Below are 26,783 nucleotides of genomic sequence, written 5' to 3'. Positions count from 1 at the left end.
TTTAACTGGTCTAACCAGATTCTTGCTGAAGACCGACCAGGGCAATCAGACATATCCCTGGGGGCCAGTGGAAGATGAATGCGATCATATATCAATGGTGGCAGGGTTCTGGTTAAACTGACTTGCTAAAACTGGATTGTATATGGAAGTGCCTAGATGGGCCTAGGAGAAAGGTTCAGGAGCCTGACAAAAGTGACATCAAGCGAAGGAACTTTGTCACTATAATCACAATTGCGTTTTTGCCTAGTCATTTAGATTATCTTATTTTTGCCAATATCCTTATAGTAAAATACTACATTTAGGGGAAAATAAGAGTGATAGAAATTTCATGAGAATACTGAAAGTTAATATAGTCAAGTCAAGGAAAGAAAGTTTTTAGTGACAGTATTTACCTCAGCTATAAGTATATGTAATCTTAAGTGTTTACAACCCTATTTAATATTAAATTGTTAAAAATGGTGTTTCATATCCTCAAAAGAAGGCACTTTTTAAACATTTTACTTATATTATTCTTGTTTTAATTTTCTTTGTTTAATATAAACCCATTTCATAAATCAGAACTTTATAAAATGTAAAAATTATTTCTCTTAGTTTTCTTTATAAGTTTTTACAGGAAAATGGGTGTGCCTTTGGCAGAGTCTATTTCCATGCAGCTCTACTTGTGCAAATTACAGATTGTGGATTTTCTTTCTCTAAAAATAGATTATCATTTGTCTGGTGACTCTCTTTAGTCTTTCTGGGGCAGAATGATGTTTGACTTTTGGTACTTATTCAGAGGTACAGTATCTGGGTTCTAAACATTGCATTTATAGAAATAGATCCAAATATATCATAGCATTAAACATGTTTTTACTTCTGCATAAAGAAATACTATTCCATCTTAACTTACGATTCAGTAACTTGGAAGAAACTAGACATGCTGCATTGAATTGGTTCATATTGATAGATATTTTTAAATGTGGAATTCTAGAGACTGAGTAGTATAGAGCAAATGACTCTTCTTTCCAGAGGCAGAGGCAAAAGTGAGCCTACGGCCATTGTTAGGTATATATATTGAGAACTATTTTTACTTTTCTTAGTGTTCATCAGATATTTTGCTAGTCACATTTACATGCAGAGTAATTTAATGGGCACCCGTTGCCATGGCAGCAAAGAACAAAAATGAAATCTGTTATTTTATGAGGTGAGAGTTCCCAAGTGATACAGGTACAGGCTGCTGAGAACACTTTTGCTTTTGCTTGTATAGAGCAAGGTAAGACACTAAGTCTGTATTAACAAGTACCCTGGGGACTATGGGATTTGTTTGAGGTTGCTCTTCTCTATGATCTGGTCTACCTTTATACATTCATTAGACTACAGGGATCCATCTAGTTTCGCTGGTAACATGGTAACAGTACACAAATTCACATCAAGACACATTCACATACAAGGCTTTTCTAATTATGTGTTATTAGCATATAAATAAGTAAGTCTATATGTTTCCGTGTTTTTCTGTACCTAGGGTAGGGCTGATACTAGTTGTGATCCTCACTGTCTTTATGCCTTTTTGAAATAAGTTAATTGTTGAAAATGAGACAATAAGACTTCCCCTCCTCCATGCATTTCCTAAAAACAAATGATAATTTGACAAAATGACAAAACAAGCTTTCTTTTTTTTTTTAAATCTTTTTTTTTTTTTTTTTAAGATTTTATTTATTTATTTGACAGAGAGAAATCACAAGTAGATAGAGAGGCAGGCAGAGAGAGAGAGAGAGGGAAGCAGGCTCCCTGCTGAGAGCCCGATGCGGGACTCGATCCCAGGACTCTGAGATCATGACCTGAGCCGAAAGCAGCGGCCCAACCCACTGAGCCACCCAGGCGCCCGACAGTGAGATAACTGGGAATCAAAGGAATATTCCAGGAAACTGTTAATTATACAAAAGGATGCCCTATTGCTTTTCTGTCCCATCTGCTTGTTATGTATTTATGAAATGCCTAGTACTGGCAAGGTGTTAGGGCAGACTGTCTGTGGGATATAGCAGTTTCTGGTCCATGGTTAGTGAAATTAAATCCAAATAAGGGAGCCAACCAAGAGAAATGGCAAGCACAGGCAGTTCCATCTTTTGCTCCCTTTCAATTTTTTTTTCCCCCTTCATTCACTGGATGCTACTTTAAAAAAGACCCATGTCTTCCTTTGCCACCATTATTTTGTATTTGATTCTTCCCAGTAGAAAACAGGGTTTTGAAGGAGTTTTGCAAATAGCGAAATTCACAGTGAATACCAACTCTCCGGGGTTCTTTTTATAATACACACTTATCAAGTGCCTACTATGTGCCAAGTATTGGATGAGTTGCTATGGTAAACTGTTAACTTCTACTTACTACATGTTATTACATTCTTTAAACTTTCTCTTTAAAAATACAGTTTTCTTTTAAAAGTACGAATTTTAAGTGGATAAAAACAAATGGCCTGAAAAGAGATGGTGAGATCTTAAGATATTGACTCACCAACCAGAAATGCACACATACCTACACACATATGCTCACTGAGACCTTTAAAGAGGTGTACAAAAACGGTAGTAGAAAAAATCTACAGGGTTATGTAATTTAACTAAAAGAGTTGAATGAGAAAAATATTTGGATCGGGGGAATTTCTAATCTATGTGAGGAGGAACATCTTCATTTTCCTCTCTCTTCAGCTTCCAACTACACTCTGTCTTGATTACCTTCAGTTTTTGTTCTTTTTAACATTTCCCTCTGATGCCCTGCTCCCTTGTTTTTACCTTCCTTCCAGCTCTATTTGAGAAAATGATAGTGAAAATTGAAGACCCTTCAGAAATTTGGCTTTCCCTATTGGGTACAATACTTTTATCCACCTTTTGCTCTGCTACTTGCCTTCATGTTCCCCTAATCCTCGACAGAACTGTCCTGCATTATCCTACTTAAAATGTGACTCATTTTGAGTGACTCAACCTGCCAATTTATTAGTCCATGACAAGTACAAAAATTGCAAATAAGCACTTAGAAACTTTGATGGCCATTTGGTAGGGGAATTTCATCTGTTGATTCAAATATTTGGCTGGTATTTTGTATTTTATTTCTCTAGTAATAAATTATTATTATAATTATTATTACTATAATTATCAGTATCATTTAACAAACAACAATCCATATAGATTGTGGGGCTGAAGGAAAGAAAAAAACAAAAACCCCTGGTCTTTCACTACAGACATTCTGAGAAGCACTGGTCTCATGTACTCTCAGTTTCTAAAGATGTCTTTTGATTGCCTACCTTCATGCTTTTGTCTATTTTTTAGTTAATACTTCCTGTCCCTCAAAACACAACCGTAACATCCTCTCCTTCATGTGTTTTTACCTGAACTGCAGTTTTTTGTATTTCTGCTGAAACTTTATAACCAGTATTTACTGAATGTAGTGACATTCAGTAATTTAGTATTCTATACAAGTGCACTTGCTTTTTTTTTTTTTCCCCCCACCACATTGGCTGCATGTGAGAGAGATTATCAGAATGGAGAAGGGCATGAATATCTGGGTTAGAATCCCAAGTTCTATCTTTTATGAAATGAGGGACCTTGGGTCAGTCAACCAGCCTCCTTGTTCTTCACTTGCTTCATTCAGACAGGACTGTTGGCAGGCATGCAATGATACATGTAAAGCATTAAGTGTACAGTTCCTGGCACATACTAAACACTCAGTAGATGACTGCTCTTGTGTTTTTCATTAATATTAGCAGCACTCTTAGAATATTTTTTTCTTGCTTTTGTTTAGACATTGCCTGAAATTAGTTATTTAATTTCATTGCTTTGAGGAAAAAGAAGCTATGAAGCCATTGCTTTGATAGACCCACTTTTTGAAGACACAGCTAGAATGGGTGGTGTGCAAAAGGGTGGAAAGTCATTGGATTTCTATAGATTCTTATGGGGCTTTGGAGAGCTGGTCAGTGCAGCAGAGGCATCCTTGTTTAGTGACTTAACTGAGTCACTCAAAAGATACTTTTTTCATGCAGGCAAAAGTTACACCCCCAAAAGGAAAAATAGAATTAAAAAAAGGAATTTTAGAAGAAGGCAGTGTATCTAAAAATATTCCCAACAACAACAACAAAAAATTTGGCTGGAACACCTGGATTTTTCTGAGTATAATTTTAGTTAGGTAAACATTGAAAATATATATTTTCCTAAAAGAGGAAAGAGCAATTTTATGGAAAATGATGATTGGTAGTAATCTAGAAGATTACTTCTGTAAAAGATTTTCCTTGTTTTAAAGAGTGAGAGGTTGTGAATTTGAATAAGTTGCAATAATGATGATCAATACTCACAATCGCTTAACTGGTAAGATTTACCCCCAATGAGTCTTCTTTGTAGGAGAATTATCTAAGTATATAGACCCATAGATGTGAACAATAGTGATTAATTATGTGGTAGTTAAATGAAATGATAGTTTTACTATGTGAGCCAAAAAATATATATTAAAACCATATTATAGATTTACAGCTATCTAGGATATGCTTTATTAGGCTTTAAAAAAATTGATAAACTCCCTTGGAAGTAAGCAGAAATAAATTCAATATATAACTAAATTAAATGCCTAGCAATATGGCACTGAATTTAAGGGAGTGGATTATGGTTTTGTGGTCAAATTATTTTTGGTATAGTGAATGTGAATTCAAAAGGAAGACTACAAACAAAATTCTGAGAAAAGCTAGGGAATAAGATTTAAGAGCTACTTAAGCCCCTGCTAGACAAGGACAATAATACAAAGACATAATTTACTTTACTTAAAGGATAAGAAAAATGAAGAGAAACCCAGATTATTTGAAGCCTTGCAACCTGATTCTATATTTGTAGGTGTACACACTCACACCACCCCACACACACTCAACATGTATTAACATACACCTACCAACTTCACATGTACGTCCAAATAAAAGGGGGCGGTGAACATTTTCTGGACAAGAAGTTGAGCCGAACACACACCCATTTTTAATAATAAGGTCTGTTAGACTTGAATAGCATAACAGTCTGTCAGGGAAGTGGTGAAATCATCACAGACTGTTGAGTGATTCAAAATTAGATCAGACAAAGCACTTTAAAAATACACTGTAGGAAACAATCTAATGCTGGGAAGGCAATAAAAAAAATGACCTAAATCGGTCTTTTCCACCTCTAACTTTTAATGTTTTCTTGTAGTTTAAAAATAGAAAAGTATAATATTTATAGGAGTACTGAGAGTTGATATCTGGACTCTGAAGAGCTTATTATTTAACATTAATATTTTTGACTCATGGCTTTTTTGTAGAAACAACAGAAATGTAGCTATAATTCTTAGTCTTTTCTTCACTGATATGAAATCAACAATGAAGAAAAAGCTCAGGGTTCGGGGTACCATTTATTAAGCGGTTGATAGATTAATCATTAAAACTAAAATGCCTACCATTTATCCTTTGTAACAGACCTTGAATGTTGTGGTCAAAATTAAATAGGATTTATGTTTTTTTTTTCTATTATATAATGCCATTATGACAGGTTATAAGCATATGATGATGTTGGAGCATGGTATAGAGATTCTTTGGGAATTATAAAAGAGGGGAAATTGGATGAGAAGCAGCTTCTAGAAGGATTATTTTTCATGTTCTCCCTGACTCCCTGATCTTAAATAATTGGCAATCAGATGCAATCTCTTTACGTCACTTGATTTCTCTTATATTCAAAGGAAGTCAAGGTACTACACAAAGTGGATCAAATTGTTTGAAGTGAAGAGATTCAATAATTTTTTCTTATAGTTCTCATTTGTGCTTTTTTTCATTTAACCTATAGTGATTTGCTTGGGTCACTCTTGCTTACCTTTGGGCAACCCCTGTGCTCATGTCAGACAAAGACACTTTAACCAGAGTGGGAACTTACTGTTCTCTGCAGTCAGCCTAAGTGACATTTTGGATAAATCATTGCTTAGACTTATAGCCCCATGGATCAGTTGTCTGGAACCAATCCAGACAGTCCTCCCTTTATCTGTAGGTTGCTTGTAGATCAGCAATGTATCCTCTGCATTATCCAAATGCTTCTTGGCTCACTAACCACCCTTGTCCCATGTGACTGGTTTTATATAAATGTCACAGAAAATTGGCTTAGGCTGACCTCTTTTATAATCCCTGTTTCTCAAGATATGCTATTTGATACAAAGTTCACTTATGTGCAGAAAACAGAGACAAAGGTCATTTGTCCAGTTCTTAAAGTTTGCTGTGGTAGGAAGGCAAAATTAAATGACCACTTCATTTTCCTCTGGGAGTAGTGATGGTGTGGTGGTACTGAGCATGGGCAATATTTGTCTTGGTGCCTTACCCCACTGATGGATGGGAGACGGTCAAAAAATTTGTTGGATGAATGAATGAATGAATGAATCATCATTTCAAAGTAGGCTAAATTTTGGTACTACACTTTCTTTTATCTTTTTGGTACTACACTTTCTGCATTCCTTATTGAGCAGTTGACCTCTTAAGTGTGGCTAGCTCCACAAGATCTGTAAAAACAGAGAAAGAGAAATAATTGAAATTTAGTGTCAAAGGAATAAAAGTGACAGTGTTATGTCCAGCCATCTTTTGAATCATGAGCATATGTATTTTCTTTGATTAGCCTTAAACTATTCGACATGATGTATTGGGAGGAAAATCTTGGAATTTTGGAGACAAATATACCTGTGCCTACACTTGATCTTAGCCAAAAGGCCGAGAAACGATAGCTGTGTCTAAATCTTAACTTTGCTACTTACTTCTATCCTACTCAGAGTGGATTTTTTTTTTAAGATTTTTATTTATTTGACAGACAGAGATCACAAGTAGGCAGAGAGGCAGGCACAGGCTCCCTGCCTGGCAGAGAGCCCGATGCGGGGCTTGATCCCAGGACCCTGGGATGGTGACCTGAGCTGAAGACAGAGGCTTTACCCCACTGAGCCACCCAGGTGCCCCCAGAGAGGATTTTTTAACCTCTCTGAAGCTCAATTTTTCTTCATAAATATGGAGAAATTGCCTTTTGTCTTGGAAGCTTGTTTTGAGGTAAATCAATTCATACAGTGTGTATGTGTGGGTTTCAAAAATAATAACTTTCCATCTTTTGGAGTATATTCTAGATGCCTGGGTGAGGGCTGGATGGTGTATAAACATTTTCATTACTATCCTCACTAATTGTACAATGTACAGTGCCATAGTATCATTCCTATTACATAGGTAATTAAATTGAAAGTCAGTGATGTAAAGGAATCTACACAAGGTCATAGAGATTGGACTTGAAACTTATCTAATTCCTAGCTTGAGGCTTTAATTTACCCTGATTAATAAATATCATTTCTTTTGTGCCTAAAGGAAATGGAAATAACACAGGTCTCCCTTTCTAATTAATTTGTTTACTTCTTCTATAGGATAGGAACCCTATCCCCGTAATAAACCCCACTGGGCCCAATAATTTTGTTCATCTTGCTCACTTATTTAGAATCTAGCTGTGGGCTCCATATAGGTAGTGCTTCTTGTTATGATTGCTGGATGTCACATCTTTTCAAAAGATTTATTCCATGTTACTTATTTCAGGTTAGTGTAATTCTAAAGTCCAAAAAGGTTAGAGGATGCAGTTAACTTTTAGAGCCACTGAGATAAGTTAGGTTTTCTATAATCCAGCTAGAGGAAAAAAAAAATGAGCTATAGCCTTTAGGTATATAAAAGTGCAGTGGTAGGGGTGTCTGGGTGGCTCAGTTGTTAAGCATCTGCCTTTGGGATCATGATCCCAGGGTCCTGGGATTGAGCCCCTCATCAGACTCCCTGCTATATGGGTGCCTGCTTCTCCCTCTCCCACTTCCTCTGCTGTGTTCTCTCTCTTGCTGTGTCCCTCTCTGTCAAATAAATAAATAAAATCTTTAAAAAAAAAAAAGTGCCGTGGTTTCTATCTTCTGCCATGAATAGAGTCAGAGATTCTTCTGGCCATGTGTCTACATATGATGTCAGTGGGAACTTTGAATATTAAGGGTGGAGATGTCTAACTTGGATGATCTGACTTTGGAGCTGTTAGAAGCTGGAAATGCTTTTAACCATGGCTGAGTCAGAGGGATATGAACCTTGGACTTCCTCTGACAGTTGCCTCTAATTAAATGAGCCTGGCCTTATTAGATTCTGGCAAGTCAGCTATTTAGAAAGCACTAATTCTTCAGAAATCTTATTTTCCCAAGTTGTGTTTTCACTCAGCATCTTAGATTTTGTTTTCGCTTTCCATTTTCAGATTTATAATCGCTTAGATACAAATTGCTGTGGATTCCGACCTCGAAAGGAAGATGTCTGTGTACAGAATGGTCTGAGGCCAAAATGTGACAACCAAGATTCTGTGGCTCTAGCACATATTATCCAGCGAAAGCATGACCCAAGGCATTTGGTCTTCATAGACAACAAGGGTTTCTTTGACAGAAGTGAAGATAACTTAAACTTCAAATTGTTAGAAGGCATCAAAGAGTAAGTTTTAAGATGTAGTAACATCTATGGGACATCACATTTCTATTAAATAAGTGGTAAAGTTTTGAGAAAACTCAAATGCTATGTGTGACTGATCTAACCCTTGAAAAAGAATTGTGGATGTGGAATCTGGGGATGGAGGCCCAGAAATGGGAAACAGACCTAAGCAGAACAGAACAAGACTGCAGCCATGGTGTCACTTTCACCAACCCATGCAACCTACAAAATTCCTGCTAGGTTTCCTTGGCCCTTACTGTGAAAATCCATGTGGGTAAAGTTGGAAGCATGCAGGGATCTCTGGAATAGGAGCTGGCAACGTAGGGATACGGAGGTGGCCAGAAGCTCCATTATCAGGATATGGGGCAGGGGGACTAACAGACACAGTTACTGATGTGGTGGGATGTCTAAAGGTATAATAAACTCAAGATATTTTTCTGAATGTGGCGGGGAATTGGAGCTAATCTGCTGATTAGGACACAGTATCAAAGGACAGCAGCTGTTTGAGTTCAGGTGGGAAGGTTTTGAACATTTGGAAATCTTTCTCATAGACATAGACTAGGGACAAAAGTGTCGAGCTTATCTATTTGGAAATAAAGGAAACTAATGCATTTAATAGTGGCAGGAACCCACTGTAGAGTCTGGGCCATTCAATTTTAGCTATAGGGATCAAGGCTGGATTTCAGGCCCCAGATCATAGCCACTCTTTCATAGCCTTCCTACCTTAGAAATCAGAGTGACCAAGACACGGGTATGTTTGAGACTTGGAAATAGAGGGGTGCATTAGTGAGAGAGCGAACCAGCTGTGTGAAGCTAAGTGACTCCTGGAGAGCACATGAAGGAGTCTAAAATTGAGAGTAGAACCGGAATCTTTCAAATCCAAGTCCAATCATTTTTCTACAGTAACTTGTGTTATTCAAGCTGTTCCTTTTATTTTTGTTAACAACACTCTAAAGCATGTTTCATTATTTCTTCCTAGCACTCCGCATTAGGTAGTGTGGTTTTTGTGTACTTCCAGGACTAGAGACAATACTATTCCCATGAGAGTTTCGCGAGCCCCAGTTTCCTGAGTTTTTGCCATGTCTTGCCCATTAATACTCATTCTCACATCTCTTTGTGGATTGAAAGTAGAATGTATGACAGATTCTTTCTTTAAAGTGGCTAAACTAAGGGAATTTTATGTGTGGAAAAATTGACCGAAGGCATCACTTACTGAGTTGATATTGTGGGGTCTTCTTAAGTCTTTAAATTTTCTCTTGGAATTAGGAGTGCCTGAGAATATGGTTCATCTATTCAGTACATCCATATTATTATGAATACTGTTTTATTTATCCTTTGAAAGAAGTTAACTTTAAATGCAATATGAGGAGTAATGAGTGGAGTCAAAAAAATTTTTTTGAATAAGTAAGTCACACATTGAAAAGCGAAAATGAAGACTTTGCTAGCCCAGATTTATGCATAGAATATTCCTATTAATCAGTGTAATGCACAGACAAGTACTTTTAAAATTTTCTTTTGTGAAAAGGATTAGTCACTAAAGAGATCCATGGTTTTCACGGTTTCATCTCATACATTCTGGTACAGCTAAATTAGTTGAAGGGTCATAGAATTTATAAATCATGGATTATAAATATTTCATAGAGCAAAAATGCTTACTTAATTAATACCATAGCCACTAAATTATATAGTACATGTCTTCAGGGAGCTCAGAGCATCTTATCAGCATTAATTAATTCCACACCTACTCAGAGTCATTAAGCACGTCCAGCTCTGTGCCCTTTGGTCTTTCTGCAGCATCACAGCACTTGGGTTCCTTGCATTCATGTCCCCTGAATGCCATCCTTAGCTCACTCCACTGAAATTTGGAAAAGGCATTTAGGAGGACTGAAACTTCCAGCAAACTGTATTCTTCAAACAAGGATATATTCTTGGTTTAGTTGTTAAGGAGCAACTACATTTGCATGAAATTTACTGTGCAACCCCAGTATTTTTACTGTGCTTTCATCAGTATTTCAATGAAAGCTGGATGGGGTCAATTGGAGATTCAGCAAAACACTCCTTATGAAACTTGAACCTTGATAAAGTTCTTCAGATAATGTAAATGGTAGGCAGCTTGTTTTTACTTTCTAAATGAAAAGCAAGAAGCACAAACCACTCTCTTAAGGTAATTCAACAAGGACCCTTCCATATTGGCCTCAGGTGTTCCAGAGGTGGGTCACGGTGAAATGCCTGCTTCTAAAACACGAGTTTTGTTAAATTTATGAAAACACTTTAGTATTCCAATTTAGTAAAATGCTCCCAGATTCTCAGAATTCCTAAAGTATAATCTGAATCAGAAGTAATTCTTTATTTAATTGAGCATTATGGAATGATTCCTTTCTCTTCTTACCACCTACATTTCGGATTATTTCACATTAAATTCAGTCATGCATTTGTCAGCATTTTGCTTCTCATATCTTCTTGCATAAAAACCCCACGTTGACGCTTATGAGGATACTATTCTACTTGACAGATTAAAGTGGTTTCTATGGGTGAAATGGAGCTTAAGATTGAGGGAAGTATTTTTGCCAGGCTAACAGAACTCTTTAATTCCACGCCTCTCTTTGCCTGCAGATAATGACTTTAAGTAAGATGTTAGTATGTCAGGTTCTCAGTGGAAAGTTCAACATAGAAAATTCAGTTCCCTTGAAACATATTCTTCTAGTATATTATTAGTAAGAGAAGTGTCAGCTTGACAGTGACAAAAATATTTTCATTCTCCAGGTACTATTTGAGAGTGTGATTTATGCCAGATTAATGAAAGGCAAAGCATTTGGGTAAGGCATAATATTTCTAAGCAATTACTAAGAATGAAATATCATTTTATCTTCTCAGGTTTCCCGAATCTGCAGTTTCTGTTTTGAAGAGCCAGCACTTACGGCAGAAACTCCTTCAGTCCCTGTTTCTTGATAAAGTTTATTGGGAAAGTCAAGGAGGCAGACAAGGAATAGAAAAGCTTATTGATGTCGTAGAGCAGAGAGCCAAAATCCTTCTTACCTACATCAATGCACATGGGGCCAGGGTATTACCTATGAATGAATAAAAGGATCTTCTGGTTAGATTACTAGATAAAGTTATGCATTTTTAGTTTTTGTTTTTTTAAATAGGTACACAAGCCTCAAGTCTTTATAGGAATGAGGCAGTGTAGATGAATATATAAAGTAAATAAATTTAACCAAGTGTTTATGATGGGTCTGAAGATGATAAGCAGGCTTAAAACCTTTTAAGAAATATATTGCTCAAAAAACGTTTGTTCACATTTTTCTCTAACATCATGTCACGTGAGTCTCTACATCTGATTTTACAGGATGGTTGCAATTATTATTCCAGCTAGCTTTGTTAAAACATTTGTCATGCATTTAAAAGAACAGTGTAAGACAGAGGTACTGATCCTTCAACAAAGCATATTTTATGCCACATTGACTGGTCTGCCCAAGTACTGATGGGAAGGGCTCTTAACACTCTTCAGTCTGATTGTTGAAACAGAGCTGTCCGAGTACGATCCAGAGGCAGGTCCGCATTGGAAAACTGAGGCATGTGATTTGCAAAAACATCAGGTTGTACGATAATTCTGCACAGAAATGGTGGGTTATTTGCAAAAAAGCGCCACTATATATTCTACTGTATCTATAAAATGATTGGCCATCCCTGTGAATCTGAGAAGAATCATAGTTTCCTTTTTTTTAAAAGATATTTATTTTCTCTTCAGTATTGAAACTATCCAAATCTGACAATTTATGCATTCAGTAGTTTTGTTTTCTTAGTTTTGGTCCAGCTGATGTCTAGTGGCTTAGACCTTGAATAATTTTAAGTTATGTTACCTATTTGAAATTATACTTACAGAGTGCCTTTTTTTAATAGATGCTTTTTAAACAAATTTTGTCATTTTTACAAATGATATATTCTAGTTTTTGTATATTTTCTTAATAATAGTGGTGTTCTTCAGATTTAAATGATATTGCCCAGATACGGACAATAGAACCAGGTATGGAGTGCATTTAAATATATTGTTTAGCTTATTCTAATAGGAGAAATATGAACAAAATAAACTAAAACCTGACTCTCCTCAGTGAAAGCACATGACTAGAATCAAAATGGTGAATTTGGACAATGTTGAGCTTCAGATAATTTTCCCCAAACACCCTCTACCAACTTCCTAATTAGGCATAAGACATGGACATACAGTATTCACATGTTGGGTCTTTGTGTCCTGGGAAGATATGCCTGTCATCACATATGATAAATATTCATACAGAGGTTTTAAATCTCAAACAAGTCATCATCCCTGCCCCCCACCTCACCCACTCCTTATGTAAAAACTGTTATACTGACTTCTTTTTCCCCTGAAAGCTGAAGAATACAATTTAAGAGTATTGTAATGCTTTCTAGTCTCTGTTTTCTAAGTTCTGTATGTTATTGCTAAAACATTGCGTTTTCTATGTTCCAATCAAGGGTCATTTAACACCACTGTAAAGTAGAACTATTTAAAACATTACAATAAAGACTAGTCTTTTTAAAAAATATATACCTATGGATTCTAATTTATGCAAATATATAGGGGCAAAATGTCAAAACAACACATGGTAACTAGAAGAGAAGATGGCTAATGAGAGAGGGATCATTTGACCATCTAATCGTAACTTTCCTAGACTCATATTAAAGAACTACATTGTAGCATCCGTATTTGCTGTGCTGACCTTTGGAGAAGTGGTTTTCAGACCATTCTACTGTTCCATTATCCCTCTGAGGTCCTTTCTCTGGTTTCACACTTTCTGTGCACTCTTTAGTTTGCCCAAGTCTCCACTTTGACTTGCTGTCTTTGAGTTTTTTAAGATCTCCCTTTTCTCTCATTAATCAGCATTTTAATAAAAAATTGGACTACCAAAACCTTGGAGACCAAGGTTTTATTTTGAGCCACTGACTTGAAAGAACTTTGTCAGGTTGCCTTATACCTTGTCTTATCGAGATGGCATATTTGCATTTTAATAAGCTTTTTATGGAATAGGTCATCTTTATCCAAATTTGTGAAATTAGTGATGAGAATCCAGTCTCTCTAGAAATCAGCTTTCATGTTGTGTACCAAGCTACACAGCCTTTGGGTGGCTTGGTTCTCCCTAATGTGGGTCTGGCTTTGCTTATTTGCCTCCAGTGATTCTGACATGCTTAATATTAAATGAAAGGTCCTGGAACACATGTTTATTTTAGTCACCTTTGCTTTTTAACAATGTGTTTTGTTTTATAATCAGTTGAATAATTCATGCCGTATTATTGTTGAATAATGAATAGCTACGGGGCCAGGCTTTTAATTCTAAGTAATGCTCTTCTTTTCTCTTACTGAAACAATGAGAGTATTCTGTACCTTTCTAGTGCACTCAGATTATACTGTGGTTTCATTCACATAAGCATATTATGTGGTTTATTTATAACTTGATAAATTTGAAATAGAACAATTTACCTTGGCAGAAGTACAAAAGTTTATTCTTATGTGATTTATTTTCTTTAAGCTGATAATATGAAAATAAATACATATCTTAAAAATCTGTAATAAAAATATTAGAAATTAAAGATGCGTGGTTTTTATTTTTTAGATGGGTTTTTTTTTTTGTACATGCATTACTTCACAGAAGTTAAGTACAGAAGACTGTCTGCTACCACTGTCCATGACAAAAGAAACAAACAGAGTTTTATTGGATTGTGTTTGTATATACATTTATTTGATATTGATACTAGTGATCATTTGCTTTCCCTGGTGTACATAGAGCATTGTCTTAGATGGTATGCAAATTAGTTAACAGATATGACAATTTTTGTTTTTCTTTGTTGGAGGTGAGTTTTAGAATTATATAGTTAAGGTTATCTTTGTAAAATTCATATTTATTAAGTTTATTAGGCATTCTGGGGAATTTATCAAAATATAAAATGCTTTAGACTTATACTTAAAACATTTATAATCTCTGAACTTGTATAATAACATGTTTATTCCATTGTACCTTTAAATATATATTACATTATATCTAATGAATAAAATAACCTAGATGTAGATTTATATACACAGTATCATAGGAAATTCTAATGTTTATCTCAGCACAGAACAAAGGAAGGCACTCTTAGGGCACCAGTCAAAAAATGATATGGAAATTGTACGTGGGTCCAAGAAAGAGGATAAAGACTGTTCTCTAAAAACTGGTATCATCAAGAATTAAGAACTTTCCTTCATAAAAGATAATTTAATTTATTGGAAAAGTTATCTGACACTTGGAAACAGCCAGAAGAGATTTTTTGAGTGTTCTTTCAGTGCAATGCTGGCCTTGCTTTTGTATTGAATGGTCTACTTAACAATGTTGTAGGGCAGAGGTTAATGTGTAGATTTTTATCCCATAGAGATGCAAATAATTTCTGCCTGGTGGAAAAGACTACGCTAATGGTTTTACAGTTTATTATCTGTTGGACATTAACCAGTTTTATATCTAGTCTAACAATCTTATCCTGACTTTGCCTTTAAATACTTAGCTTTTGAAGTACTCTTTGAAATGATTTTACCATCCTAGTGGTTTCCTTGCTAATGAATTATTAAATAAAATCTTTGCCATATGTTCATTTCACATTTGCATAAGAAATGGGGTTTTACCTTTTTTGAAAATTTTGCTTTTATAAACTTTTGACTACAGAGTCATATTTTATTTGCTTGAGAGTCATGTTGTTAAATTTTTGAAAAATTTACTTTAGCAATCTTTCGAAAGACAGTTATTAAAGAACTGAATGGTACCATGTGATTAACATTTGGAGCTTATTTTCATTTAACTTTTAAATTTTTTAATGGCTATCAGTTGATTATTTAGTTCAAAGGTCTGACTCAGAAGGGCTTGTTGGCAGACTCTGTTTTGCAACCTACAAAAATGCCCAGGGTAAGTGAATGAAGTCACAGAGAACTTTTCTTACAACAGCACTGCATATGATTAAATTAGTTCAACTTTTTTTTTTATCTTAGAAAGTTACCTTTTTACCATCATGATTCCAAAGTACATTAAGTTTCTTGATAAAAATGTGCACAATCACATATTAAGAAATCTTTATGCATCTCCTTTCTAAAAAAGTAATCTGTATTTCTTAGCAGTACTTGTCAAGATTTCTAAAGCTTTTGAGACAAAGAGCTAAAAAATAAAACCTCCCTTGTCAGTGGCTTTAATCACATGCTGCAGCATAGCTAGCTGTGCCATATTTCAAAAGGCAAACTGGGCTGCAGAGAGTGGGACCAGTCACTAAATGAGACTGAAACAGCTGTGATTTTGCAAGATGTGCCAACATTTTCTTTAGCTCCAGGACACCAGACATTATTTGGCTCATAAAGTACCCTATGTTATTGGCTCAACTTCTGTTTAGGAGAACAAGAGATCTTGTTCTGTATCCTTGTTTGAGGCCTCAGGGGTATTAAAATGGAGGTCAACATTCATTTTTTTTTTTTACCTCTTAGTAACTTAAAAAAAAATCAACTGTGATTCGGATACCCTTTCCAACTTTGTGAGAATTAAAATTTGCAAGATTCAGGTCTTTCTTAAGTGAATGAGGAAATAATTTACAGCCTCTCTTAAGAGTCAGCCTTCCAAATTTAATCAGGTTACAAGTGAGAGTTATAATATAGGACTATGTTTTGGTGACTCTTAGGACAATGATATTTGTTACTGATATTATGTCATTCATTTCCTTTGTCTTATGGTTGGTTGCATGTAGAGATAGCATGTTGTGTTAAAAGAGGAGTGACATGGCAGCCTCTGGAGTAGCAAATTCCTAATTAAAGACACAAATTCTTAATAAAGTCTTGACTTTAGCCTGGGCTACCTACTAGATAGATGTCAGTAGTAGCATGCCTTCAAGTTGTGGCAACCAAAAATGTCTCCTGGTAACTGCAAGATGTCTATGGCAAAGTCATTCCCTGGTTGAGACCCGTTAGTTCTTCATGTTTTAGTACATTCATTGATAGAAAGTCTTCCATTAAAAAGTAAAGCTTTTATTTTATTTTACTTTTTTTTAGTCCTTTCACATTCAGCTTATAAAGGAAAGTCCTTGTATAGACTATATTGCCACACTGTATGACATTACACAGAGCTCTTTGATGTCTGATGGTTTGGAGAAAGAGATCAATAAAAGAAGCCACATGATAGGAACAAGAGACATATTAAGCTTTGCAAAAAATTTAGAAAAGTGAAGCATAAATCTAAGAGCCTATGACAAATTAAATATCAGGGTAAAAATTTTGGAATAGATGCTGGTTGAAGTAAAAGTGCTTGAAAATCTGTGCTCTTTCTCTGTCCCAGTGTCCAGTATCTGTAGTCTTTGAGAAGATGCCTGGAATATAAAGAAGCCATACTCTTTCCAGGGACTCTATAGCCCTGTGGGAACCTCCTCTGACAGAAGGTCAAAATAAGTGGAGGGTGTTACCTTACCAGCAGGAGGGGAAGAAGAGTAGCAAATTGCATTAGAGGGGACTTGGTCCTTTGTGATACAGTTAGCAGCCAACGGGCAGTGAAAAAGGATAAATAGAAGAAAGGAATGGAATATCAACGGGGTAGGCTATGTGATGCTGTAATAACAAAATGCCATCAAATCTCAGTGGCTTAAAGCGATAAAGGTCGGTTTCTCACAGCATTGGTCCACCACAGCTTGGCAGGAGAGCTTTGCTTCCCATAAACACCTAGAAAACCAACCTGTTGAGGCAGCCTGGATGTTTCTATTTCTGTACCTGAGGGAAAAAACATTCTCAAGGGCTTTGCACTTTGCACTTTTGTCCAGGACAAAAGCAGGGAATTTGAACTGTTTGGTAAGTAACGCTGGTAACTACGGCAGATGGTGACAACTGCAGTAGTGGCTCTGAGTATATTTGAGGCCAAACACGACCTAAATTTATTACTATCAACTAACCCTCTCCTTCGGGAATAACCTTGTGCTCCTGACACCACCTCAACTGACCTCTGCTTGGGCTTCCAGGACATAGTTGATAGGTTCAGGGATGTACATGTGACTTAACCCTGGGCCAATCACATCTCTTTATTCAGCTCTGTTTCCTGTCATAATTGGTTGGTTCAAACTGAACACCGGACCTAAGTAGGTTACTCAGAAAACTTGCCTGAGAATTTTGGAATGGATAAACAGAAAAAGAAACCAAGACCCAAGACTAAAGCAATAATGGGTAATGTTCTGGAGATCTTAGTCAGACGTTTCCTCTATGTGAGTGCAGAAAATTTAACGTAGGTGGAGTGAAACCCTGAGAGGTGTTGGCAGCTGAGATGGGGAAGTCTGGTATCTTGACTCCTTGGTGTTAGCTGTTCTGGAGGTCTGTTCCAATTTCTGGTTTCCTCAGAGTCCTTTCTTAATTCACCTTTTTGCTTCAGTTTAATCTAGGTTGATAGCTTTTCTGATAATTGCAACCAATGGTAAATCTACAATTAGTTTCTAAGATAATTAGGTCTTTTTCTAATGTATCAATTTTAGAAAGTGTGTCATGAGTTCTTCCTATGACAGGTAAAGATGTTCATGTTCTTAAATTTCTCCTCCCTCTTCGCTTCTGTCCTTCACAAACCAACTTCTAACATATTTATCATCGTGCTTACATGTTCATCTTCTTAATATTTACCTTCTGGTTTCCACTTTGTTACAGGAACATTAATTTTTATATTTTAATGGATTTTCTGCCCACCATCAATTACAGTCTCTCCATTCCCGAGGAGAATGTTTGTTTGTTTTCCTCATTCATCTCTTTGCTGACTGGCTTCATCAAATGATTTTTTTACAGACTTACTCATGAGTTCCATATTCAGTGAGCTTTGCTCATTTGTGGAAACATTCTGTTTGTTTAGGTATGTAACAGCCTGGTGTTATAGAACTTGGGTTCCACACTTAAAAAAAAAAAAAATTTTTTTTTTTTTTTTTCAAAACAAAATGCCCTTGGAAGTCTGTAGACATTTTAACATTTGGCACTGAACATGGTAGATAATATTTCAGAGGCCAGACTGTGTTTTTATTTTATTTTGTTTGGCTTTTTTGTTTTTCTCTGACTTGTAGGTGATTTGCTTTTCTGATTTTGATGCATGTTGAATTTTTTTTTTTAATCTTTTAATTTTAATACATCCTCAGGATGTGTCAATGTTGGTTATTCTGCATCATATTTTCCTGGAACACAACATAGAATCAACATATTTATATTTTCTTTCATTTCAAGAAGAATTTTATAGTATATATTTGAATTTTGGGGGGTTCTATTCTATTTGTTCTGTCCTTAGAAGACCGATTTATTATGTGTGTGTGGAATCTGCCACTGAATCAACTGGTTTTTCCTTATTTGCTTACTTCTCTGTATTTTTTTCACAAAATGTACTATTTTATCAAGGATTTCGTTTATGTCCCTGACTTTATTTCAGCCACATCTATTCTGCTTCTTCCTGCTTCCTATTAGTCTTAATTTCTCCTAATGATTTTATTATCTTAAAATTTCTTTTTAGAGAACTCAGCTTTTATCTTTGGTGGCTTTATTAACTCTTGATTGACCTTTATTTTTCATTCTTTTTATTTGAAATAGTTTTTCAAAGATGTTTTAAAAATATTCTTTGGGACTGCAGGGGATAGTTTTCGGAACTACTAATATTAAAATTAAATTGGGGTGCCTGGGTTGCTTAGTTGGTTAAGCATCTGCCTTCAGCTCAGGTCATGAACCCAGAGTCCTGGGATCCAGTCCTGCATTGCTCCCTGCTCAGCGGTGAGTCTGCTTCTCCCTCTGACTCTCCCTATCTCATGCTTTGTTTCACTCTCTCCCTCAAGTGAATAAATAAAATCTTTTTAAAAATTAAATTAAATTAAATTAAAATTTCAGTCTCACTCAGTATTTCAAATGTTCAGGAGCCATGTATGCTTCATGGATATTGCATTATCTATTAGCACAGATATAGAACATTTCCGTCATTGCCAATATTGTTGTAGAACACAGGTCTTTGTATTTTCTTGTGTCGTGGGGTTTATATTTTCTGTTCTCGGCAGCAATTGCTTGTTCCCTCCATTCTTCTCTTTTACCTTATCTGCCAGACAGCATACCTAGTTTAGGGTTTAGGTCTCCATCTTAGTTATTTTGGGTTGTCATAACAAATGCCACAGACTAGATGGCTTTAACCACAGGAACTATTTTTCACAGTACTGGAGAGTGGAATTCAAGATCTAGATGCCAGCAGAGCCAGTGTTTGGAAAAGCCTCTCTCTTTAGGTTGTAGATGGCCACCTTTTTATTGTGTCTTCACATGGCCTTTCCTTGGTGTATGGGGGTGGAGAGAGAGGGGAGTAAGCTCTCAGGTGTCTCTCTTTATAGGTGTAGTAATCCCATCCTGAAGTCTCATCTCTCATGACCTCATCTAAACCTCCTAAATTCTCCATTTCCAAATATCATCACTTTGAGGATAGGCCTTCAACATATGAATTTTGGAGTGACACAATTCAGTCCATAGTACTAGCCATCACAAATTCATGTCCTCACATACTAAATAACATTAATTCCATGCAAACAATCTAAAATGTCTTAAATTGTTCCATCATCAACTTTAAAATCTGTCCAAAGTCTCATCTCAATATCATCTAAATTACATATGGTGCATGGGCGAGACTTGAGCTATGATTCATCCTGAAGCAAAATTCTTCTCCAGTTACGAACATGTAAAACCAGACAAGTTATATACTTCCAAAATACAGTGGTGGGACAAGCTTGGGAGAAACATTTTCATTCCAAAAGGAACAAATAGGAAAAGAAAGGGTTGATGGTCCCATGTAAGTCCAAACATAGAAAGGCAAATTTTGACCTTTAAGTGTCGAGAATTATCCCCTCTGACTCGATGTCCTATCTCCCAGGCCCACTGGGGTGGCAGCATCACCCTCACAGCTGCAAGACTTTATCTTGCTCCTTTACTTTGCCATTACTCCCATGACTCTCTGCAAGGGACCTGCCCACAGGGCTTGGGAGGGCAGCCTTACCCAGAGGCACGTGGTGGCCACATCCTGGCCCACTGAAACCAGCAGAAGCCAGTTCTGTCCCAGGGTCTGTGGTGAAAATAACAGCTCTGATGATCTCTGAATCACCTTCTGCGTCATTCTTCCCTTTTCTTTCTGAGGAATAGTGTACATTCACAGCCCAATAGCTTTCCAGTCTCATCGTGTTGATTATGCAGTTATGGAAGCTGAGATGTTTCAAGATCTGTAGTCAGCCAGCTTGACAGTCTTGCCTCTTCTAAGAGTCCTGCTTTCTCTTGCTCCTTTTTGTCCAATCTGGCAGTGTTTTGCTGGTATTATTTTCATTTTCTTTTAATTATGTCTTTTAGAACCCTATTACTTATTTTCAAAGAAATCTACACAGGTTTTCTGGTTTTGATAATAGTCATCTTATAGCTTTATACTAGATAAATCATTCTTTCCTAAGAATAAGGGCTTCCTAAGAATAATCTTAAAGCCATTTTCCCTTGCCATATTTCACTGAGAGGCCATTATAAGTTCTTGAGTTAGGGAGCCATGTTTTAGAGTGGATTGGAGCATGTGTTGGGGGAGAGGGTAGGGAAGCTGCAGAGAAGCAATTTAGGAAGTTCTTGAAATTACCTAGGCATAAGATAATCAAGGTATGAAGTAGGATAGGTCTAATTTTGAAGTATTTTTCATACATAATTGTGGACCCTTATATATCTTAAGATTCAAAGGGAATTAACTAACAATTCTGAGAAAAATACCCTTGTTATTGGAGATGACTTGAAAGGATATTCTGGAATACTATGTAAACCAGGCTGCTTAGGGCTTTAGATTTATTTTCTTCTGCTAGGGTCACCACACCAGTATTACCTAAAGATGCTTGTCTAAACCAGACAAGGTGACAGAGTTTGTATCATTGAAAATTTTAGAAGGACGAATATATGCATCACACACATGACCGCATGGACCATATACATGAAACAATAAATCTAGATAAGGAGCTAGATTGTTTCCTTTTATTTTTTCATAATGAAAAAGCTGATTTTCTCTTCTCCGTGGAGTATAAAACAAGATACTTGCTATTAAGATTGAGACTCTGCACTCAGGTTGGGATGCCCTAAACCATGAGATTAAATTTATATCTCAGGATGTTCTGGCCCAGTTAACTCTCAGCTGGTGATGATTGCAGAGTTTATTTGCTAATTTGATTTCTCTGAGGATTTATTTATTCATTCATGTAACAAATATTTGTCAAGTGCGAGCTAGGTGCCAGTCCCTGCTTTAGGTCTTGAAATGTAGCAGAGAAAAATAAGTGAGCACATGCATTTTTAGCAACTTCCTTTCTTCAAATCTTTGAAAGTTAAGCTGCAATGTTAATATAACAAAAATTAGAGGCATTGACCAAATTTTTCTCATACATAAGAATAATTGATTTTATAGTGTTCCCTTAACATTCCCTTTCTGTTCTTCAAATGTTCCTATTAGAAACAGAAACAGTATTTTTCAGATATATTTGTGTACATAATCAGAATTTCTTGAGTAATATCTCAAATATCCTTCACAAGATCTCCAGCCAGTGCATTTTATTTTCAAGAATAGCATGTATTGTGCAGTTTACATTCTGTTCTTTTCCCATTTTGTCTTGGTAGGAAGAACTACCCATATAAATCATGGCAAAGACTACAGAAAGAAATAGTTTGGATTTTTGCCAGTCTTGGTAGTATACTTTCAAATCAAGGAAGTGTTTCTACAATCAATATTTAAATAGCATATTTGGCAAGACGTTCTGCTCTGAAAGAAATGGATGACATTTTTCGAAGTGTAAGAGTAATGGGAAGACAGCAAAGTTCAAGAAGCCATCCTCTATAAGTCTGTTTTCCTTTGTTGTAACATAATCCCCTCAAGGGCCTTCAGTATCTCAGATCCCTCTCTTTTCTTTCCTTCGTCTTCTTTTCTTTTCTTTTTTCTTTACATTTCACATTTCTTTACATTTTTAAGTGTATTGCAGAATTGTTACTTCTATTTTTTCTTTTCTAGAAACCTCTTCAATGTAATTTATGACCATTGGGATAACTTTTCCGCAATACACAACCAGATGATTTTTGCAGTCTCCAGCCATTCTTTCTTCTTTTCTTTAGTGCTGATATCTCCCCTCTTTTTCTAGGATACAGAGATGCAGACTTCAGAATTTTTTCCTATTCTCAAGCTTTCATCACATCCTCTTAGACTCTATCTACTCTTGCCGTATTTTTGCTCCCCCAAAATTCAGAGCCTTGTTTCTGCTGCTTAGACAAATGGCAGTTAAATTTGCCTGAATACCTTACAAACCTCTTGATTTTCTTATCTTTTAACACTTAAAAGTGGCTTATGTAAGTATTGGACACCATTTAAATCAACCCAAAGAGTGTGAGATAAAGTGAGAGGCAAATAAGGGATAGTACAGATACGGCTAAAGATCTAGTTGTTATTTAGGCTCATTTGGTACACATATTTCATTTGTATTTTGAAAATGATTGCATTTGAGTTCCAGAGAGTTGTGGCATGAAACGGTATGGAGGTTCTCCTTACTTAATAGCAACTACCCATATCAGGTTACTACTGTGAAGTTGGCACAGTGTGATGCACTTCAAAAATACTATTCATCCAAGTTAGTGCTCATGACACTATCTGACAATGAGAAAATGGAAGAATGAAGTTAATAACTTTTCCAGGAACAAAGAGCTAGGAAGTGACCAAACTGAGATTCATATCCAAATCTACTTGACTTCACAACTTATGCTTATGACAATTAGGCCACACCCCCTTCCCAATTCCATCCAGTGTTCTCTCTACTCTTCAAAGTGACTTAGTGCCCAGAGAGAATTTTATTTCTTATGCACACTGAGATAAATTGCAGGAACTATGGCCAGTGTTTAAGTGGAAAAATTGACTAATAGACATCTGATAGAGATAAGAAGCAGAAGCCACTCAAGTTTGCCATATCTCTCACATGTCTGGTTCTACTTATGTATGTAACATGGTGATCTTTAATGTTTCCCACTATCAGTAATTAATATTTCAAAGTGTTATGTTGGGCCATGTGTTTTGGCTTTATGATTCATAGGAGACAAAGAGAATTTCAACTCTCAATTGCAATCTGAACTCATTTGTTGTAATGTTGAGTTACGCAGAACTTGGGCACATGTAAAACAAATACCTCTTTCTGTTCCAAGCCTTGATGAGCATTTTTCTTGATGCATTTGGATTCCTCGGGTAAGAAAATCACAATGTAAAGCCATTCTTTACATTTGATGTTGAATTTGAACAAAGAGCTGTGAGACTGCTGTGGTGTGAAAGCCAGTAAAGTTCACAGAACAAAGGAGGGCAAAGCCCCCTTAAAATCACAGCATTCCACTTCATTTTACTTTGTGTTGTTATGTTGAAAATTGAATTTGCTAGTTTGCAAGTAGATATAATAGCCAGTAGAGCTTTGGTCAACGGATTAGTGTGTTTTAAAGCAAGAGATTGAAAAAATAAAGAACACATTTAAACTCATATAAAATCAGCTCTGTGCTGGGAAAGAATTCTTACTTTCACTTAGAGTCATATGAAAAAAGCTGATTTTCATGACCAAACAGTAGTACTTTACACAATTTTATACTGCTGTGATTGAAACACTCTTTTGCATTCTTCTCTCCAGTTGTGTAAGTGACAACACTCTTAAAAAAAAGTAATAAGTCACCAATATACGCTCAACAATTAAGTATCTATTTGGTTGTCTTATATAAGCCTTTGGACCTTTATATTGAGGATTGTGGAAGACTGGGAGGCAAAAATATACACATCTCCTTTTATAAACAGTCAGGCACAGTTATTCAAGAACACTGGGATTCTGTATGCAGCCATCTCATCATGAGCATGAAGCAGCATTAAAGTTGATAGCCAGTGGGATATCTGAGACCATGACACACAAAATACTATGAAATTCATGGCTTCAGTACATTTTTGGGGGGATGGTCATGAGGTGCTTTTTGAGAATGTCATATTCTTTCTTATGAAATCAAGATAGTCTCTCAAAACAATTTTGCTGCCATAATGTAGAAATGAGGGAGAGAAGCCATTCCCAAATATCTAGTTAGTAAATCCATTTTGTAAAATGCTAATGTTGGAAAACAAAGCTCTATAAATTGTATCTATCAACACACACACTTTATGGTAATTCATTTACTTTTATTCATGCATTTCTCTATGTCATTCTAAAAAGGACTTGGAGCACTTTGTTTCCAGGTAGAAATAGCAAAACACTCAAAACTATACACATATAAATGATGAACGCTGAAAACCTAAATTTTGGAAAATAGAAAAGAAAGAGACTGGGAAATAAAGTGATTATTTTGAAGATGTCGGTATTGGATATAGGATTTCATGAAACAGGAAAAATCTGATCAAGTTCTTTAGGGACCAGGACAATCAAAATTTTAGGGATTTATGAATATATAGGAAAGAAATATCTTTAATGTCAAAACCATATAAAAGTTTCATTAGTTATAGCACTAGCTTTGAAGATTAGAACCAAAGAATAATATGTAAAATATTTTGTTATATAATAACTATAAATATTAATTTAACTCATTATGTTAGAAATATTTTTATACATATATTATGTATATATTATATACATATATGCATATATTTAATGCACATATATGCCCATAATATATATGTCTTATATGCATATGTGTGCCTATATATATACATAAGCATGTATATTGTATCCATATATGTATCTATATTATATAACACTGTAACTATTTAGCAGCTGAATATAGTTTACTTCATAGTATGTATTTAGTCATACACCTAAATCTCAATGTCCTTATAAATTCAAGATTCACAGAATCTCTTCAACTGGTGTTAGCCTAGTGATAATTCCTGTTAAATTTCTGGTACACATTAATTATTTCAACAAATATTTCTTGAATGCCTGTCATATTCCAACCTAATAAAAAGTGGTAAACTGAGCAGACATGGTTCTTGATTATTTGAAACTTACATTTAGGGGAGAATATGAACAATAACATTAAAACTTGCATAAATGTGAGAAATAACAAGGAAGATGGGTTGCAGATTGGGGAACAAGTTAAGGCCTTCAGGAGGAGGGGTGATTAAACTGAGATCTGAATGGAGATTGAGTAGCAGTCACCCTGAAAAGTGGAGAAAGAACATTCCAGGCAGAAAGAGGAGCATGGAGGTAGAAAAATGTTCATATATATATATATATGTATATACATATATATATGTATATATTTTCTAAAGCGTGATGAATGAAGGAGCAGCACAAAAGGTGGTTAATGAGACCAGCAGGACCCAGATCATGAACACCTGACTTGAAGGCCCTGCTGAGGATTTTGATTTGTGCTAGAAGTGCAATGAGATTACCCTGATATCGTGTAGAAAAGAACTAGAGACAGAGAAGTTTGCAAGGGAGACAGTTTAAAGACCGTTTTGTGGCTCTTGTGAGAGATGGCCGACTGTAATGAGGATAGAGTGTAATGAGGATGGTGTAGATGAAATCTGGTGGCATCAGATATATTTGGGAGGACAAAATCAACCAGATTGGCAGTAAAGGTTTCAAGAAGGACCACCAGGTTTCTAACCTGAGTAATTAGGTTCATTATGGTACCCTTAACTGAAATGGAAAAGATCAGTGAGAAATAAATTTGTGAATAAAAGTAAAAAAAAAAAATGTTTGACACATGTCAATATACATTCAAGTGGAGATGTTGAAAATGAGACATATGGACTAGGCAAGGGTCTCTTAACATTGGCCCTAATGACATTTTGGGCTAAGATAAGGACCTGGGTATTACAGGATATTTAACAGCATCTCTGACCTCTACCCATTAGATGCCAACAGCACTGTCCTCTTGTTATGGCAATCGCGAACATCTCCAGACTTTGCCAAATGTCCTTGTGGGGTAAAACCACCATTAATTCAGAATGACTATCTTTGAAATATACTTTTGGAATTGATGGAATATAGATGAAATTCAAAATCCATGAAAGAAGAAGAAATCATCCGTTTAGGAGTTTAGGTTTCAGCAAAATGGTGTATCAAGTATATGCAGCAACTCTCCCACTCTGGAATGTTTGATAAAGAATGTTTGACAAACTTAACACTGAAAACATAGAAAGAAAGAAAAGACCTAGGCAAGAGAATAATAATAATAATAAAGGATAAAACTTTAAATAAACATGGAGCTAATGCTGCTGTAGCTTTGATACTGGAGTTGAAGGGGTTC

The 26,783-nt window shown here is 35.8% G+C and overlaps 1 protein-coding gene across 3 annotated transcripts in view; it reads left to right on the top strand.

Moving 5' to 3' along the window:
* Positions 1–14,083, top strand: part of GASK1B (golgi associated kinase 1B) — a 50,500-nt gene extending 36,417 nt beyond the window's left edge. For all 3 annotated transcript variants that reach the window (XM_004777311.3, XM_004777310.3, XM_004777312.3), the window contains exons 4-5: positions 8,256–8,482; positions 11,354–14,083. In XM_004777311.3, coding sequence (XP_004777368.1) covers positions 8,256–8,482; positions 11,354–11,561 — 435 coding nt within the window. In that variant the 3' untranslated portion in view covers positions 11,562–14,083. The remainder of the gene's footprint in view (positions 1–8,255; positions 8,483–11,353) is intronic.
* The last annotated feature ends 12,700 nt before the right edge of the window (positions 14,084–26,783 follow it).

This window comes from Mustela putorius, unplaced genomic scaffold (assembly GCF_011764305.1).
Source record: "Mustela putorius furo isolate JIRA1106 unplaced genomic scaffold, ASM1176430v1.1 tig00000056_pilon_pilon_pilon, whole genome shotgun sequence".
Lineage (NCBI taxonomy): Eukaryota > Metazoa > Chordata > Mammalia > Carnivora > Mustelidae > Mustela > Mustela putorius.
Note: the sequence above shows the minus strand (reverse complement) of the source record. Positions and strands in the feature narration are given on the sequence as shown.